The sequence below is a fragment of the Poecile atricapillus genome, chromosome Z (assembly GCF_030490865.1).
Source record: "Poecile atricapillus isolate bPoeAtr1 chromosome Z, bPoeAtr1.hap1, whole genome shotgun sequence".
NCBI lineage: Eukaryota > Metazoa > Chordata > Aves > Passeriformes > Paridae > Poecile > Poecile atricapillus.
In genome coordinates this window covers 49129472-49148775 of record NC_081289.1, presented here as the reverse complement: position 1 = coordinate 49148775, position 19304 = coordinate 49129472, and the positions used below count along the sequence as shown (strand labels likewise).

The following is a 19304-nucleotide window of genomic DNA, read 5'->3' as shown; positions in this document are numbered from 1 at the left end:
GCTTGTATTTTGATTTTTGGGTTTGGGGTTTTTTTGTTGTTTGCTTGTTTGTTTAAAAAATCTTTTAAACTAACCATTTTTTTTCAATTCTGCTTAGAACCATTGGATACAAAAAGAAGTATGTGAAAGTTCCACATGGTCATATTTGGGTGGAAGGGGATCACCATGGACACAGCTTTGACAGCAATGCTTTTGGTCCTGTAAGTTGATTCTCTGTATGTTTTGCAACAGAAAAACTGCATATGTGAAACACAGTGAATATGAATTGATTGTGATTGCAGTTTTATTCTTTTTGTGAGAATTATTAAACTTTATAAAATATCTTGGTCAGTGGATATTGAGTTTTTTCTTAGCTATTATAAAAAGAATAAAGACTTCTTTCAATTCCCCACATGGAAGATGTGGTAGAGATTTTAAATTTGGAAGGAGATACTGGAATTGTAGCCAGAGGGTGAGCCAGCTCCCTGTAGCTGACAGATGCTCCCTGAGGACATTTTGCCAGCTGATACAATTTGGAATGATTCCCTTCTTGGGGGCTTTGTCTTGCTTTAGTGCCAATGCTGGGATGAAAAAAAATGGGAAACTGTAACCCTGCTTAACAAGTGTTAACTGGTAAATTGGTTGGTGGACAATAGTAGAGATATTTCAAAACTGTTCCCAAAGTAAATATTTAAATTTTATTTGCATATTGAATGAAAACCTGTAAAATCTCTTTCTTGATGGGTAAAAGTATGCACCTTTTCACCAGGAGGATGGTAATTTTTTTCTCTAAACTCTAGTTAGGGTTTGATTTTGGCTTTGTTGCACTTTGTATAGATTCTTGTTCTTGTTTTAACTTAATCTAGCATGCAGGAAATAGTTGCATAAACTGTGTATCCTGCTGTGGAAATATAAGCTCTTGTAGCCCTATTCCACATTTTTCTCTCCTTTTAAGAGAAAATATTCCCCTAATATTATTTAAAAACCCACTGTTTGTCACAGGGAAGTTGTCAAGATTGGATTTTTCTACCCTTATGGATTTCACATCTATTTCATACAGAAGTCATCCCACTGACTATTGAATTAATGACCTTATGAATTTGTCTGGCTTCTAAGCTTAGAAGTTGAGCCCAATTATTAAGTTTAAATAATTATTTCTCAGGGAAATAATGCAAAATAGGCCTACTGTCTGATTTGAAGTATGTAATGGTGATGCTTTCTTTTAGTTTGTTTCACTTTTTTGTGCTTGTACTTCTTGCTGTTTTCCATTATTATTTTCCTTCTACTATCTTCTAAGATTTCTAACATCTAGTTTTAGAGGTTCTTTCCTGCAGAATTAATTCAGTCTATCCTGTGCAGGTATCTCTTTCCTCCCTTAGTAAGCTTTTCTCTGTCACTCTTTGTTCCCAACATAAATCTTAGTCATAAAGCCACTAATCTTCTTTTCACTTACAAATATACTGCCAATGTAGGCTCAGAGCATAAAGAACCCTTAGCAGTTGGACATTGGTTTCAGATTTACAGCAGCTCACACAGAAATTCATACAAGGTAAAATCCTCAAGGTAGACACCATGCAGCTTTCATGCAAGATAGAATGTTGGGGTAAATCTAAATATTTTCAGTTATTTGCTCAATTCACGGATGTTTATAAATATTAGTAAATCCCCTGGCCTAGGCACTGACCTCACATTAATCATCAGTTGTTAGCTAACATCAGATAGCGTGCCAGGTTTCTTACAGCAATGGCACTTTTGAGAGCTAGCAGGACAGGTTTTGACAGTGAACTCTTTATCTTTCTGCAGGAAGAATGACCTTTGCATTGCTTTGATGAATACATTATGGGCAAGTTAGCTGTAAATAGGTATTTTCCTCTCAAAATTAAATTAGAACAGCAATTGCTGAATGCAAGCAGAAGGGGTAGAAGAGATCACGAGGTTTGAAACTAGCTTCAGAATAATAAAATACAGAAATTTTTTGTCTGTAAAAGAAAATGGAAAGTGTATTTAGAAGGACACACTGCACTCCAGGTCCTTTTCATCCTACATATTTAAGATTTTAGGTTACTGGGACATTTTCTACTCCTCTTCTGTACTGTGGAGATTATTTGCACAAGTGAATTAAAATATTAAAATCACTCTTTCAAGCCATTCAGGAGGTATGTACTTTTTGAAAGAAAAATTCTCTCATAAGACTGCAGCAGTGGTAGGGAACAGACATGGTAAGATATGGAAATGTTTTTCTCACTTTGTTAGTATATAGGTCACTTAGGACACTAGTTAAACATTTTGTATGTTACAATTCTGACTTTCAAAATTATGTTTTCTTTGATCAAAAGATGCAGTAGAAATAGTGGGGGGGTTAAGTGGACTGTGTTGTAGGCTACCATTTCTTCTATTTTCATGTGATCATATAGTAGAAAGGCATCTGTAGTGCAGGTAGACTCAGTAATGTTTTGTAGATGAACTTAATGAGTTACATGGGGCATAAAAGGAAATTATGGAAAAACAGATTGAGAACAGATGTTAGAATAATCTTTTCTCTTAGAGAATAACAATATGTGTAATGGCCTAATGGGTTAGGTTGATAAAGCAAAAACCCTGATACAAATCAAATTCTAATTAGATGCACCTTTGGAGAGATATGAATTTCTAAACTGTAAGACTTGACCTGATTAAATTGTGTTCATTTAGTTCATAAAAATTATATAATATAAATAATACTTTGTTATTGCATGATTTTATAGGACTAAAATTGGATTTTTAAAGAACAGACACATATTTTCCTGAAGTGTCTAAATAAAATGAAAATGTTTAAACTAAGATTTGTAAAGGTTTATTAGTTCCTTTCTGCTTAATTGTGTCTTTGAATGAAATTAGTACCTTAACTGATATTACAAAAAACCAGGTTATCTATGGTTAGTGCTGAAATAGAAATGCTATTAACTTTGTATATGATCAAAACTTAAATATTAATTATCTTTCCTTATATGGGACTAAATTAATTAGTTTATGGCTATTGCACATTGCCTTTTAAAAAAATGCTTTGTGTGATACTGAATGGCAGGTGATACATCTATTGCTTTAATGCTGATGTGTTTCAGGTTTGGAAATCTGTCAGCCATTCATAACAGTGAAAACAGCTGTTTTGAATAGAAGCCAATAAACATCTAGAGAACTTGCATATTTTTACTATTATTTAAGGAGTATAAAAATTACATATTGCTGGATTTTTTTTTCAGTTACTTGGATTAGGATAGAGATTTCTATTAAATTGACTGTTACTGTTTCTAAATTCTGAGTGAAGTCAAGCTTTTATAATATTAGGTTAGCATTCCTTATTTGGCATACTATAGAAATGTGATAATGAATACCTTGTATAATTAAGATACCACTTTTTGAAGTTTCTTCTTTTTGTTTTCAGTTCTGGTAATTTTCCTGTTTGATGGACCTTTTTACTATGGGTTGTAGTTCAACAGCATAGGAAATATAAAAGTAATGTTCCTGGAAATGCTTCTGCTTTCTTAGATTAGAAATGCAGGAGATATTATAAAGAACTGATGAAGTATTAGACTTTTCTGCTGCTTCAAATGTCTTAAAAATTTTAAAGGGTTAACTTTATGCCAGATCAGTTATTGTCTTTGCCTGCATAGTCAGGATACTATCAGCAAAAAAGCAAAGTGGCAATTTATATCATGTCCAATATTCTGGCTAAATCAAGGGAAAAGTCATTATAAACAATATTTGGTTTAGATTAAATGTTTAGAGCTGGCATCCAGCAGTGCAGAGATGGTTATCCAACCAATATGTGAGGCTATCTAAGAAACAGTTATTAATAAGTGCATGGAATAACTGATATATTCCTAGATGTACACATGTGAGGTGAGAAGCTCCCTCATAATTTTAAAAAGTAAACCAGGAAAATTTTATCTTCTAAGGCTCTTATTTATACATTTATATGTTTCCAAATGCCTCCAAGCTGAGGATATGAAAGAGCTTTATAAAATTAGGGCTTGCAATCAATGGCAGTCTTTCAGCTATCATGTAAAAGACCTGAACAAAAGCTCATTAAAGTCAGTGAGAGATTTCTATTGGCTTTAATGGCTTTGGATAAAGTTCTTTATGGGTTAAGCTTCACAATCCAGTGTAAGGGTAAAAAAGCTATTATGTTCCTTAGCTTCCTGGGAAACTTGTGACACAGGTAGGTTGAGTACTTGTCAAAAACATTTCTTTTGGCCCATCCAGGTCCCTATCCAAGCCCTTTTCCTAAAAATATATCCGTCTTTAATGTGTTTATTTTCAAAACTAAATCTTGTTGAACCTCAGCCTAGATTTTTTATTTGACAGAAGTTTTACATTTGTAAGCTTCAAATGAGTAAATTCCTTTTAGTCAGCATTACTGTAAAGACCAATTTTTATGATTGCCTATTCTGTACTGTAAATTCATGGAATAAAACATGTGAAAAACATTTCTATCTGTTTAACTGCATTTTCATTTAATAGTACAAATCTGTAGACTGTGGCTAGGAAAGTACAAACTAGGATGACGCTGAACAGAATATGCTGGATTTATTAGTTTTTTTAATTTGATTTTCAAAGGCAATCATCATCCCTTTCAGCTATAAGATAGGAATGGGTTTTACTGTTAACCCTCAATGGGAAAATTCAATTACTAACAGTTGGAGGATGTGGCCTCTTATGATTATTGTTTTAGGCTGATCTAGTTTTTCTTTCTGTAACTACTGCTAGTGAATATAAGTAGTCAAAAGCAGAAAATAAGAAAATTACATTAGACAGTAAGTTGAACTGAAATATGACACTTCTAGTGGAGTGCAGAGGTTACTGTTGATAAAGGAAATATTTAAACCAAGATGTCTGTAGCTCATGAGAGTACCTGTGCTTAATTTGCTCTGTCATCTTCTGAGGGAGGTTCAGTGGACAGTTGAAGGAGGAAGCAGATCTCTTTCTGCTGTTTTGAATTACTTACAAAACAGCAAACCAAGAATGCCACGTGTCCTTAAAGTGCACATCATCTTGGTGACGATCTTGCCATCTGGTGAAACTTTCTTATGTGAACTATAAACTAGTGCAAGTATTACATAGCTCCCTGAAATGGAGCAGCCTCTAAGACAAGAGGTGGGAAGAGTTTAACAGCTCACAGCAGTGCACTGAACATCACTGCATTAAATTGCACAGTAAGGCACACAGTGAGGCCACACTTCCCACAGAGACCTCTGCCAGGTCTCGAAATAACCTGCTGACCCTATTTGTGTCCACATACTCCAAACTGCCATTCAAACAGGCTTAAGACAAATATGTCAATAGCAGAATACCAAACCCCGTTTTCCTTAGTTTAGAGCAGTCAAGAAGAGATAGTCAAGGGTGGCAATACAAAAGTGTGATTTTAACAAGAAAACACTTATCTGTGCTTACACTCATAAAGGTAATGTAGATGAGGAGAAAAATGATGACAAAGTAGTCAGTGAAGGCTGGGAATGAGCTGCTGTGGGTTTGTCTGCATTAACTTGCTATCAGATGTTGCAGATTATTCTGTTATCTTTTTGCCACCACTGCCACCAGTGCACCTTCACTCTGCTGTATAAATGTAGCCTTGGAGAGTGGCATGATTCTTATGGGGTCAGTGACATTTCTGGTTCTCTCTTGTGGTAAAGAGGAAAGGAGGCCTGTGTTTAAACAAGATGTGTAATGAAAATATGCAATCAATGCCATTCCATATTATTTATCTCTGGCTACTGGCAAAAATGAATAGGTGAAACTGTTTACAATCAGAAAAAAGACTTTGCATATGAAGGATGAAGTCACCAGTAGTAAATAGCATGGATGCACAACTTGAACTTGTAAAAATCTATGGTGAATAAAATGGATAGGATATTACATGTTATGACTGATGATAGATAAAGCTCGAAGGCTAAATATGCTTGTCCCTTTGAGAGAATACTATATGCGAGATGCAAATTGGGATGGTGGCTTTTCTGTGGAGAATGACAATTCACTCCAGGAGCTGCTGAAGGGGAGCCTTGATAATAAGATTGTGTGGCCTCACTGTCCATTAAATTATCATGGCTAACTGAATTTGCACTATAGGGAATAAAAAGTCCCCTATAGCTGTCCTAATTATTTTGAAAAGTAAAATATTTAGCTTGACTCTTATTTAAACCAATGCATATGGTCATCATCATGTGACTAAAAGCTCTCAGTTAAGGCTACTCTATTTCTTAGCAATAGAAAGTTTTCTATTTGTCTTAGTTATGTCAAATCTGATTTTATTCATTCTAGCTAATTTTCTCTATTGCTTCTAAATGTACTTTATTTAGCATTGATAAAGCTTCAGTCATTCTGCATATGGAAAAAGATTTATGTAACAAATTCAAGCACAATGAATTATTAATGCAAATATTTAGTATTTATGAATGCAAGAAACTTTAAAGAATTTTTCAACCACATTGGCAGGAATTGGTAGTCTGAGCCGCCTACAGCTGGTTTTGACATCACTTATATTGAAATAAACTAGGAAAAATGTTGAAACAGTGTTGGATCTATTTAATGAAATATTAGAAGAGATCAGAGAGCTGTCAGAATCATGCCATCACTTTTAATTATCTAATTTGAACAGCTCTGCATTCAAATATAATCAGTTGTGAAACCCTGTATACTCCATCAGTTTCCTTACAATTCTATTTCTTTCAAGTTACTGCTTGAAATGCCCTTATGTTTGATAATCTCTCTGCAGGATTCATAACATTATATTGTCTATAGGATAAAAAATATTGCTTGTTTTGATGCATGCGAGGCACAAAGGAATCTTTTCTGACTTCTGTTTCGTTTAACTGTGTAGGGAATTTTGATTTGTCCTGGCATAAGATTTGCCAGGACATAATTAAAAAAAAAAAAAAACTTGATGAATTTATTCCTTTCTTTATATTATTACCTCTTTGGACATGGATTATTGTCAATCAAATTGACATTGATTACTAAAAAAAAAATTCTAAATTTTAGTTTGCAGAATTGTAGGAGATTTTTATTTACCTGATTCAATTTTTGGATAAGATAAATTCTTTGATATAATAAATACTCAAGTCATTAAAGGTCTCAATCCTAAAATAAGAGTATTTTACTTTAGCACCTTGTTTACATGATTGCACATCATATTGGAAGGTTAAAAATATGTATATGCATATCAGTGAATGTGCAAAACAATGTGTATTTATTTACAAGTATATACTTATTTCATTTAGAAGCAGAACATTATTGAAACATGATGAATGGCATAGCAATACTTCTATGAATTATTTGAGGGAAGTGATGTTTTCCATCCACTTGGTGCATGTGCAGTCAGGATAAAAGGGATTCCCTGCAGAAGAGCTGGTTGTGTGTGTACAGGCTGTAGCACACACACCATGGAGAGGTTCCAGACAGACTTTGCTCTGCCTTGGGTGGGGAAGGCTGCGAGGAGAGAGCACAGCTCTGCACAGTGCATGGGGAGGGCAGGGCCATGCTCCTCTGAGAGGCACAGTCATGGGACAAGAGACAACAGGCACAGCACCGGCAGTTCTGGACAGATATTAAGGTGTTTAAGTCTGTTTTGTTGGTTTTTTTTTCATTGTGGCAAAGTCATGCACTGGTTATTGAAAAAGTTAGGGAGATCTCCATTTTTGGAGATAGTAAAAAAGTCTGCCTGGAGAGCCGTGAGCAACCAGAGTTGGCTGGGTTCTCTCACGTAGGAGGTTGGACAAGGCAATTTCCAGACGTCCCTTCCTACCTATATGTCTGTGCATATAGGAAAATTATTTTTATTTTGTCAGTAAGCTCTTTTATTTAGCACATAGGACAGTAAACTGAAAAAAGTTATGCATTAACAGTGATGGAATCATATTTATTGAGAGAGAGAAAATAGTAAATTTGCTTTTCTATTGCTGCAGTTTCTCGGAGGATTATCAAGGGTGTCAAATTGCATTTTAGATTGCACAAATGTTTCTTCGCAAACTTTTATTTGTATTCCCTCTGTTCTAAAATTAAAATACACTAGATCTCATGAATTTTCCAAACTAGTTGCTGAATACCACACCTGGCCATGTTTAAAGTCCAGCCTGAGCAGAGAAGAAAAGTTTTCCTCAAGTATTAGCAGCAAACACGTTGTTTTGTTTTTTTTTTAAAGCAGTACCTCAAACTTTATATGTATGCTATGGAGCAAATAACAATATTTAATTAGAGCTAAATCTCATTTGGACTAGGATCCTGATCTTGAAAACATTTGTTTTTATATATTTTATGTCTGTAGGATCTTCCTAATAAAGTCAAGGGCCTGTATGTTTCAGATTGTGCTGTATCTTTTCTCTGTCTCTTATTTTAAAAGATTTAATAAATGAAGCATCCCAGTTCACACTGAATGATTTTGCTGATTCTAGTGTTGACAGCTAATTCAGTAATATATTACATTTTTAATTAAGCAGAACTTTTGCTGTTAAATAATTTAATTCCTGATTGTTATCCAAGCAATCAAAGCATTTTCCAAATGTTGAGGGTTTTTTTTTTAAAAATACAATTTTAATGGACAGATTTTATTTTTTTTTTTTAATTTCAAACTATAAAAGTATAGAAATATTTTTCTGATTAACATAATTATGGTGTTGTCAGAGAAACATTCAGATTGATAGCACAATTTTAAAATTACTTGTTCTCTATTTCACTGCAGAAGAGGCAAGTAAGAATAATTCTTCGGCAGTAGTTCCCATAGAATGTTACATTTGGTGAGAGGGATAATACCTACTAACAGAGTAGCAAATACGTTTGCAAAACAAATCATAAAATATATTCCTCTTCCCTTGATTGGTATTTGAGATAATGTTACTTAATTAAAGTTGGGTATAGTTCTTTTAATTTACTTGCTGTTAGGGTTTGGACACTGCAGATTAGCATCTATTAATGCTTGAAATTTTATGTAGATTTTAATTAAGAGCTCCTGCAACTCAATGTCAGATTCAGGAACCAACACAGTTTTAGTTCTTCTCTTGTCAGTCTGGAGATTTAGAAAATAGTTGTGTATAATAGGAAAACTGGTATTAGTAGCAGCATGAAGTAACAATAACTCTGTGGTGGTTCCTCTGTAGTTAATACATAGAGCTTCCTCTTTCCCATATGCACCATTTATGTAGCTATAATGTATGTCCTGACGGAATTACTGAAAATGTGTTTGATGCAAACCAAAAATCTTCTATCATGTGATCATCAGCCCTCTGTGGTCATGAGGACAAGTCCCATGTAAACTCTTGAGTGTGAACCTTGATAACAGTGCCTGCAAGCTGCAAGATCTGTTACTTCCTATCACATTTTCTAATTGCAAAATTTTGTTTTTACTCCAGGTAATCTATCCCAATATAATTTTAAGGAAGGCTGTTTTGAAATATGCATGTATCAGAGCTCATACCAATGCTATTTATTCCATGCAATATATCTTCTTGAAGTTGGGAGACCAGATTATGAGCTTTGGGAATTGTTAACTTGTACACCTCATATTTGTGAGATATCTCTTGTTGAAATGAGAATAGAAGGAAAACACAGTAGTTGTTAACATGATGTGATGACAAGATCTGAGATTTCTTTCCTAGCAAAGATACAAATCTGAAGATGATGAACAATTTGCACTCTAAATCATGGATTGTTGATCAATAATTGATTCATTAGAAAGAATGAGGAAGAAAGAAAGAAAAGACAAATCTAAAATTCTGGAAAATAACACTTCTACTTTTGGTGGAAGTCATGCAATTTTAGTAACAAAAATCTGTGCAGCATCAGTCAAACTAGTAAGAAAAAAAGGGTCTTTTAGTATTCTATGATGGTAAAATGAATTATCAAGTATTTTCAGGAGTTTCCTGTGTTTCATGGTGTTTTCTAAGACCATAGTAAGTGGTCCCCAAAATGAATGCTTTACAGCCATTGGATTAATGTATAGAAGGGGTACTTAAACAAAGGGGTTAGAGCTTATTAAAACCTTTAGTCAATGCTGCCAGAGTTATTATTTGTAGAATATAGCTTTGACTTGGCACACAACCAAGATAGGAAAGCAAAGAGCTACAAACCTTCTCAATTTTTCTTTTGGATCACCTTAGCAGGACTCAGGTTTTTTGTACTTTAGCCAGTCAGAAATTTTAAAGCCAAAACCTCATCGTCCTGCCACTGAAAATGCACAAAATAATTAACAGAAAGTTTAAAAGTACTATCATTTTAGCAGTTTAGTATTTTCAATTCTGTATTATGCCCAATCATATTCACATATTTTCATATTATGTAAATTAAAATTCAAGTTTAATTTGCAACTTATTAAAAACCAGGATTTATATAATTTGGTTGCCAAAATAACAGACTCTGGACTACTCTGTAACAGATGTGAAACTGGTATCCAACCCTGAATTTTGGCCATATACACACTACCTCTAATGAAAGCCAGGGGAAGCCTATGACCAAAACAAGATGTAATACACTGAAAAAGGAGAGGGATCAGAAGAAGTGACTGCCTACAAAATTCTCCATGACTGCTCCTTGGCAGGTTATAGCTCCATCTAATGTAATGATCACCTTCACATTTCAGAGGCTTTGGCAGGTAGAAAGAGCACACCAGATGATGTTTTTGACAATTTTAGTGACTAGACACAGGCATTCCAGGGTCCATTTTTTTTTCTTATAATTCTGTCAACCATGAGACACTAATTGGAATTTGTTTTTCAAAATGCTGCTATTGCAGGTTTCCACATACAGGGTAAGTCAGAAATAACTGTGTTACCCTTCCAGACTGAATAGTAAAAAAAAAAATGAACTTTGGAGTGAAATTAGGTATGCTCCCCCGAAAGTTCTGATATTGCTGCAACTGCCACGTTCTCTGTATCCTCACGCTGTGAAGAGCTATCACACTCCCCTTTGACAAGCTCAATATACTGTTTTCTCTCAGATGTGTATTGTTTCCTGGTAAATCCTGTAATACAGGACTTAAGAATCTGTTTCATATTCATGATGTCTGTATTCAAATCTGCTGTTAAGTGTTATATATTGTCAGAGGAATTTTAGAGGCCCTCAGAGTTCTGTGTGCATCAATGAAGACATAAGGTCACAATTCAAAACATTCCTTAGTTAACATAAGATCTAATTATACTTAGTGAGTGGAGCCATGTAGAGAATAAATCTAATTTTCACAGTTATTAAAATGTTTGTAATATCAGAGTGAATTTTTGTTCACATCAATTTTCAAAGAAATAATTGTATTTTCAATTGAAGAGTTTGACAGTATTACAAAGCAATTAGCTTTTAAATGAAAAATATTTAGATTGAACAAGGCAAAAAGCTAACAAAGAATGAAGTCTTCACATTTAAACTTAATGATGTAAGTTAGGAAGAAAGGTCCTTTAGTCACCTTGGATCCCATTCAGAACTGTCTTACATCTTCCTACAGTTAGGTTCTTGAGAGAGTTTTCCTGTAAATCTTTCATAAGTACTTTTCTGTTGTCACAGCATCTCAGTTTCAAGAAGCAGCAGTGGTAAAAGCATTTGTTAAAAATCTACAGTCCATTGTTTCTTTATACTGCTGAGTGCACTACTATCCCCATTAGTTGTGCACATAGCAGTGCAAAACAGGTATGTTTGTACAATGGAAACCTGTTCAAAAAATGGATTTTAGTATGAAAGTTAGTTCATATCTCTTCCCTAATATTCACCCTTCCCTTCCAAGTTTGTTCAAAACTGTGTAGCTTGCAATGTGCATAGAAAAAGATGAAATTAACATAATAGTAGAAGAAAATATTGTATTTCCGTGTTGTAGCATTCATCTCATGTTTGAACTATATTCTTAAAAAATAAAGATACTGTCTTTATCATTTATGTTTGCTTTGCATGCAGTGTGGTTTGTATGGAAGGCTTATTTTACATCTATGTTTCAGTTTGAAGTTTCAGAAAGTACTGCAGCCTGAAGTAAGCCATGCACTAAAATAGAAGATTGTAATGGGATATCTATCTTCCCTGGTTTGCTTTTAGAGTTCTCTCCTGGCACATTTTACACAAATTAATTTGACAGTAACAAAAACTAAAAAGGTATTTGGATTACTTCAGCAGTAAACTAGCAACAGAGCCATGTCATTTCAATTTATCACTTGTCTTTAAGTGTGTGAAACCTTAGTGCTTCATCACATTCAAATAGATTGCTTATATATAGAAAAAAAGCTGCAGACTTCACAGAGAGGAAAAAAAAATATCGACTGCCAGCTGAGCTTTCACATTCTCCCTGACTTGCAAATTTTTTTAGTGAATCTCACACTACCTGAAGTAGAACAGCATAGTAACCTTAGTTTTACCCTGTTACTATGTCTCAAATTATTAGGGGTTTATCCATCAAAAACAGCTCTGGCCCTAACAGCACACTGGGCCTTTGAAATTGTAACCTGAGAGGCAAATCCTATGAAACCAAACTTAACCTCTACAGTTAGCTTTTATCCTACTAGCATAAATCTGTGTTCCTTGTTAAACTGAAGAAATCTACTATATTCCCATGGTTATACAGGAAAAGAGAACATGCACTTATTCAATGATGCTTGCACAAACATGTTGAAAACAAAAGGAAAAAAACTGAATTACAAAAAATTTAAAACAGAAGTTTGTATTTTTTCTTGTGATAAGTTCCAGGGAGACTGAAAAGTGGAGATAGGCTAGACAGATGATACATTATAAAGTAATTGGTAAAAAAAGCACAAATGTTCTTTGGGTAAACGTACCTCCTGGTGTATCATATTTGTAAGCTCAAAAATAAAGAAATACAATTTCTTCTCATATTTCAAATCTGAAGTTTTTCCCTTTTTTACTCAAAAAATGTAAGGTCAGAGCAGACATACTATTTTTACGGAATCCAGCATTTAAAGTGAATGTCTGAGGTATTGAAAATTCAGTGTGATTTATTATGCATAATGAAGAACTAGCACACTTATAATCTAAAAAGCCCCAGTGAACGAATTCTTCTGACTCAATGATAAATATCTAAGTAAAATTAACTTAGTAAACAATATCAGTATAATCTCTATTTCAAATTGTATTCCTCTTTTCAATGAGACTTAATAACATGCTGCTACATGTACTAGTTTTATTACTGATTATTATGGTCTTGTGCTCTTGATAGTGTCTTGCTGCAGGAACCAAGACTAGTAAAACAAAAAGTAGTAATAGTATAAGACCTTCAAGTTCAAGAAAGCATTGATACAGTGGATAAAAATAAGGTTTGATTATTCTTCAGTGGCTTTTTCCTTGTCAGAATACCTGTGTACTTTAGTCTGAAAAGTAAATTGTATAATCTAAGGCGAAATAGTTCTGTTTACCAGAAATAGACATGGTAGCAGATACCAGTAATATCTGGAAAAGATTCAGTTACCTTGGGAATAAAAACATTAACTTTATTCCTCTTTCTGAATTCCGCTTTAAAACCTTTATTCTTAGCTCTCTAGAGAAAGTCCCAATTGGCATTTAAATGCATGTATTTTTAAATGAGTTTAATAACAGACTAAATCTATCAAAGTTTCCCATTTAAAAAAAAATAAATCATAGAGAGATCTTTCTTACAGGTTTTGAAGTAAAGAATTAAATTATATCTTTAAAATGGTATGGTGCCAGCTTTCTGGAGACTAAACTTTTCATAGAATAAGTGTTACATAGCATTAAGACAGGTAGCTTTAGATTTCATGTCTTCTCTGCAACAAAGGGTAACTTTTTTTTTCATTGAATTTGGAATAGGACAAAAGATACGTCATCTTTTCATCATTTTGAAATTTCACTAAAAGTCTAAATTAGGCTCCAGTATGAACAAGGCTTTCAGTGACAGCACAGTGATGACATTAAGCAATGTCTTGGAGAAATATTGCATTCATTCTTCTGTTCCATATAGATATAAAGATGCATTCCACTTTTAAAAATAATTATATACCTCCTTGAGGTCTGGGGCATATGCAATAGCTTTATTACCTAAGTCAGGTAAAAAATCCCCAAATCTTTTGTGAGCTAGAATGGGTTTCTCTTGTGTCTAGTTTGTACAGTAAGTGAAAGGATTAAAAACTTGGGAAAAATCTTGTCTCTGGGAGTTTTGCCAGGGTCAGTGATGTCAGGACTTCATCCCCCAGCAGGATTTTCCTGCTGATGCTGTGCTACAGACTTATGGCCACAGACTGTCCCCAGCAAGGGACTGGACACGGCTCCCCAGCAATGCCTTCCTCCAGCCATGCTCCATCTGTTCAGGGCTGGCAGTATTTGCAGAGAAGGAGATCATGTCTTTGTCATACAACCATGCACCAAAAGATCCTTATTCCTGTGTCAGGTTTAAAGATTTCCTCTGTCATTCTGATGTTGTTTTGTGGCATGTAAATGCTAAATACACGTAGCAGAGCTAATCTTTCCACTTGTATAGTAAGAACCAATCTGTCCTTCAAACCACCGTAGTCAGAGGCAGCACTTTGCCAGAGAGGAGCATCTCCCAGTACCTGGGGCTAATTATAAAACTCATAATTGATCTCATGTTCTAACACTAAGAAAAGGATTGCACACCATAAATGGAATACCATTTTCTCAGTTGTGTATGTGAAAAATGCTTACAGTTTCTGAACTGTTCGTTATAATTCACAGCCTCTGTGTATCACAAGCTAAAATTGAAAATAGCCAGCAAATTGCAAACACATTTGCTAGATAGGTACAATTTGAAGCATGAAACAATAAACTGAAAAGTCTCTTGGGGTTCTGGGTAATTCACCAGAAATACACTTAGTGTGGCATTGCTAATCCAGTTATATAAAGAGGAAAAGTAATTGCTAAAAGTAACAATTTTTATTAGGCTACCTGAATATAATGCACAGAGAGCCTCTTGAGATTTTTTTTTCCACTTTGTTTACATCTTTTTCTTAAATTTTCACTCCTAATTTGTCCTTTCAGTAGACACTTTTTCACACTTATTCACAGGCTAAGGTTTGCAGAATTGTTTGGTATTAAGTACAAAAATGTCTTTCAGGCCCCATACAATCTCATCTAGTTTAATATCTTACTTATCCTAACTTTTTTTTTATTTATTTTTTAAAAAAACTGTATGACTACACATGGCCACATTTTTTTCTTGATCATCTGAACAATCCTAGATGCATTTGAAAGGATTGCTCACATGGTGGGTTTCCTGAATTGCATTTCATCTGTCGTGCAGCAGCCTTTGTTAGTTCGCAGCAGAAGACACTATAGATTTCTGTTTACATGGATGAAATAGAGAAGAGTTTGCTTTTCTATAATACCTTCTCTATTTCAAAGTCTTTCAAAGCACTTGAAAGAACATCCTGACTGAGTTCAATGCTACTGCAGTGTGTGAGCAGGCAGTTGCAGCAGCCCTTCAGGACTGTGTATTTAGTAATAGCACAAAGCCAGACATTTCAGATAGTATAACAAAAGAAGGTATGTTGAAAGGATGGTGAAAATGAGTGCAAGGGATTTCACTGCAGGAAAACAAGCAAACTGACAAAACCATCAAAAAACTATGTGAGAGGCATAGCATGTTTGAAAACATTTTCCTCCTATATAAAAATGTAAAAGATTATATGATTGCAAGATGTTTCATGCTGGGGATATTTTCTTGTTTAATAATCTCTGTTCTCGGAACTGATTTCATATAAAACTTCCAAGATCATAAAAAATATAAAGGTAGCATTGTGTTGTGTTTTAAGCCTTCTCTGCAGAAAAGACAAAGAAGCAAAGCACTGCAAATATTGAATTATATTTCATTACTGAATGTAGTAATTTCTGTGTGCTCTAGAGAGTGTAAACTTTATATAGATTTGGCATTGCTAATGTGTGTTCTCTACCTTTTTGTGGAGCTGACACTTGACAGCTCTCAAATTAGCACCTGTCCTCCACATTATTCTTGCAGTAAATATATGGGTATCTATACATGTAATGATTTCACTCTTGGTTGTTTTGACACATTTGTCAAATTCCCGGTGTTCGCTTTCAAGTATAGGCTAATAGAATGTCCCAAGACAAGCATCTGAAATGTGTATGCGCTATTTTTGTAGTAGGGAAGAAAATACTGATAAACTAAAAATGCTTGAGAAGGCCTGACCAAAAGATCAAAAATATGCAGTTTCAAAAAATATTGTGCAAAAAGGTTTTATAATAATGGAAGTACAAGGTAAAATAGATTTCCATTTAAGTCTGTAATTTCAAAATGTCACTTAATGAGAAGTCTAGTTTTCAGTAATGTGCTGCGTATATGATTCTTTCAGTTCATGAATCTTCCAGGGAAGATTACAATATTTATTGAAGTCAGGTGAACTTTGAATGTAAGACCTACTCTCAAGACCTGAATTTATGAAAAAAAACTAATCCACTTTTACCTGTGTTTCGGTTTTCTTCTCTTCCCTATTTTCACCTGTCCCTTTTTTCCAGTAACAAAAGAAAATACCTTTTTTTTTTTTTTTTTTTACAGTGAAATTCATGCATTGCTAAAATGGAAGCACAGATAGTTTCCAATCTCATATCTTTAAGCACTCAAAATCTCAACCTCAGTTGTCTAACTGTCTCTTGAGGAATAGTTCTTATTCTTCCTAATGGAAGTAGCTGTTCTCAGGCCTTGGGATTAGGAATTGACCATGGGCTTTTAGAAGTTTGCGGGGGGGGGAGGGGGGGGCTCTGTGGGCTAACTTTCAAATATTTCCTATGATTCTCAGTTTATTCCACTAAATTCTGCCTGAATAATCACTTTTTGTCTACATCATGAATTCACACTACAGATATTTATACTTTTTTTAAAATTTCCTCCTTATTGTATCATTTACATTTGATTCCCTGACTGTGAGTCAGTGTGTGAGATGTTATGAACAGAGGGTGTATGTCATACATCTGCTAAAGCTTCAAACACCTTGGGCACTCTGTAGGAATTAAGAAAATAAGTTTTCGAAAATGATGAAACATGACATTAATATAGAAAATGTCAGTCACTTGTTATATTTTGTCAGATAAATATTATTTGCTATGGCAGAGTTCAATGCTTAATAATACATTGTTCTTGTCAGTACTGTTTAAAGTGCACATGATTCATACTAAACCTTTATCTTAGCTGATAGTGAAAGTAGGCACTTAACATTTTCCAAAACCAAATCTCAGTTCAGTTTAATACACTCCCATATTTCCTGCAATAGAAAAGAATACTCTGCCTTCTCCAGAGATTTATTTATGTCGGTAGTATAGAAGAGGTTTATGGTGCCAGTGCTGCAGTTTTACAAGATCTATTGAAACAGTATTTAGCAATGCACAATATGATTACGCAGGATTTACATATATTGGAAAATGTTTTCTATTGAAATTTAGTTTAGAATTAAAAAGTATGCTTCCTAGCAGAATGAAAATGAGAGGCAATCTTGCTTGGTGAAAAAGTTAAGATGCTTTGCTAAAAACCTGTCGTTAGAAGATAAGTAGTCACAACATTTTAGAAAAGTATAAAATGCTATATTTCCAGCTTTTTGCTTTTTGTTTATCTTCTAAAATTTTTTTAAGAAAAATAACAGTTTTTTAAGTTTTTATTGCAATATTGGTAATTTTCATCTATTTGTCTCTAATATAAGAGTTAGAATGGTCTGATAGAAAAGGCATTTTCTCTAGGGCTGTGTGAATACCTGGAGATATTTTTTTCAGATTTGTCCAAACTCAATTAAGTTTACAAATGTTTGCAGATAACCAGTTTTTCCCAGACTTGCTTTCACCTTTCAGTAATATGAGGTTACAATAGGAGAAGTACACCTTTAAATCATGTTCTCCATTCTATTTAGCAAGCTGCTAAACACTCCTATTCTTGTACAAATAATGGATGTGAGGGAATGGCTTAAAGTTGTATCAGGTAAAGGTTATACTTGGTATTAGGAAATGACTCTTCATTAAAAGGGTGCTGAGCCCTGAAGTGGCCAGACAATAAGACTAGATGGTTGTTGTAGGACCCTTACAATTGAAATTAGAATATTCTATTCTATTCTATTCTATTCTATTCTATTCTATTCTATTCTATTCTATTCTATTCTATTCTATTCTATTCTATTCTATTCTATTCTATTCTATTCTATTCTATTCTATTCTATTCTATTCTATTCTATTCTATTCTATTCTATTCTATTCTATTCTATTCTATTCTATTCTATTCTATTCTATTCTTTATTTTAATTCAGATGATATTGCACAAGACTCTATTATTCCCAGTTTAATCTAAGGCTAGTTTTAATCATATTTCTCAATTTGATTATCCTTGGTATCTCCTACATCTGATGTCCACTGTTTGCACCTTTGGTAGTCACATTGCCGATATACTTATGTGAAATGCATGGACACCGTGTCTGGCTACACATTCTTAGAACCACCAAAGACATACTGTTGCTGGTTACACTGTGTAGTTGGATTACTCTAGTTTTCCAGAAGAAGCCTAATAGTTATATCTTGGTTTATATTTTATAATTTATGAGTGTCACATGCTTCTGCTTTGGCTACACTATATTGCTTTGCCTGCCACACTAGGTTCAACAAATCATCTATGATCATTTTTTTACCTATGACACCTCTAGAAGGTGATTCATCCCATTGAAAAACAAGGATTTTAGATGGCTGGATGAATAATACTCCAAAAGTGCCTAGAAGAATCCAGGACACCCAATGACTAATATAGGTTACACAGGTCCCATCAGATGAGAAGAATTCCACCTCTATGGTACTTCCAGCCTTTCCACTGACAAGCTGTTCATACATGCAGGAAGTTTGCCAGCATTACTTGTACTAGTGCTAAGTGGGGAAGATCTATCCCTGTTAAGTGTTGTAAAGGTAGACATTTATGGACACATGCAATTGCAAAATTGCATTGCCATTGTTGCATTTCAAGTAAACCCAGGATAATTTATCTGTAATTTCTAGATGTAAAATCTAGATTCTTTTCTAGATTAGCACTTTCTTAATTATTCTCAGAAAGTATTTCTGTTTTTCAGAGGAAATGTGATGCACTTTTATGGTTAGATTCACTTTTTTTTGTACTAGACCTATTTTCCTAGATTATTCATGGCTCTGAACTTGCAAAACTTAGCTGAACTAATTCAGCTAATATTGTTTGCAGCCTAAGTCATGGTTAACCTTTTCTGTAATACCAAATGTCAAAGGTCAGGAAAAAATATTTCATCCTGAGTCTAGTTAAAACAGTGCTTTGGTTTATTAAATATTACAAAACAATAACCAAAACCTGCATCATAGAGAATGAATAATCTTGATGTCCACTTGTCTATATTTTT

General features: G+C 34.1%; 1 protein-coding gene across 1 annotated transcript in view; it reads left to right on the top strand.

Annotated features, from left to right (window-relative positions):
• Positions 1-19304, top strand: part of LOC131573608 (mitochondrial inner membrane protease subunit 2-like) — a 405788-nt gene that overhangs the window by 314089 nt on the left and 72395 nt on the right. The window contains exon 5 of the mRNA XM_058827711.1: positions 98-200. Within this exon, the coding sequence (XP_058683694.1) occupies positions 98-200 (103 nt within the window). The remainder of the gene's footprint in view (positions 1-97; positions 201-19304) is intronic.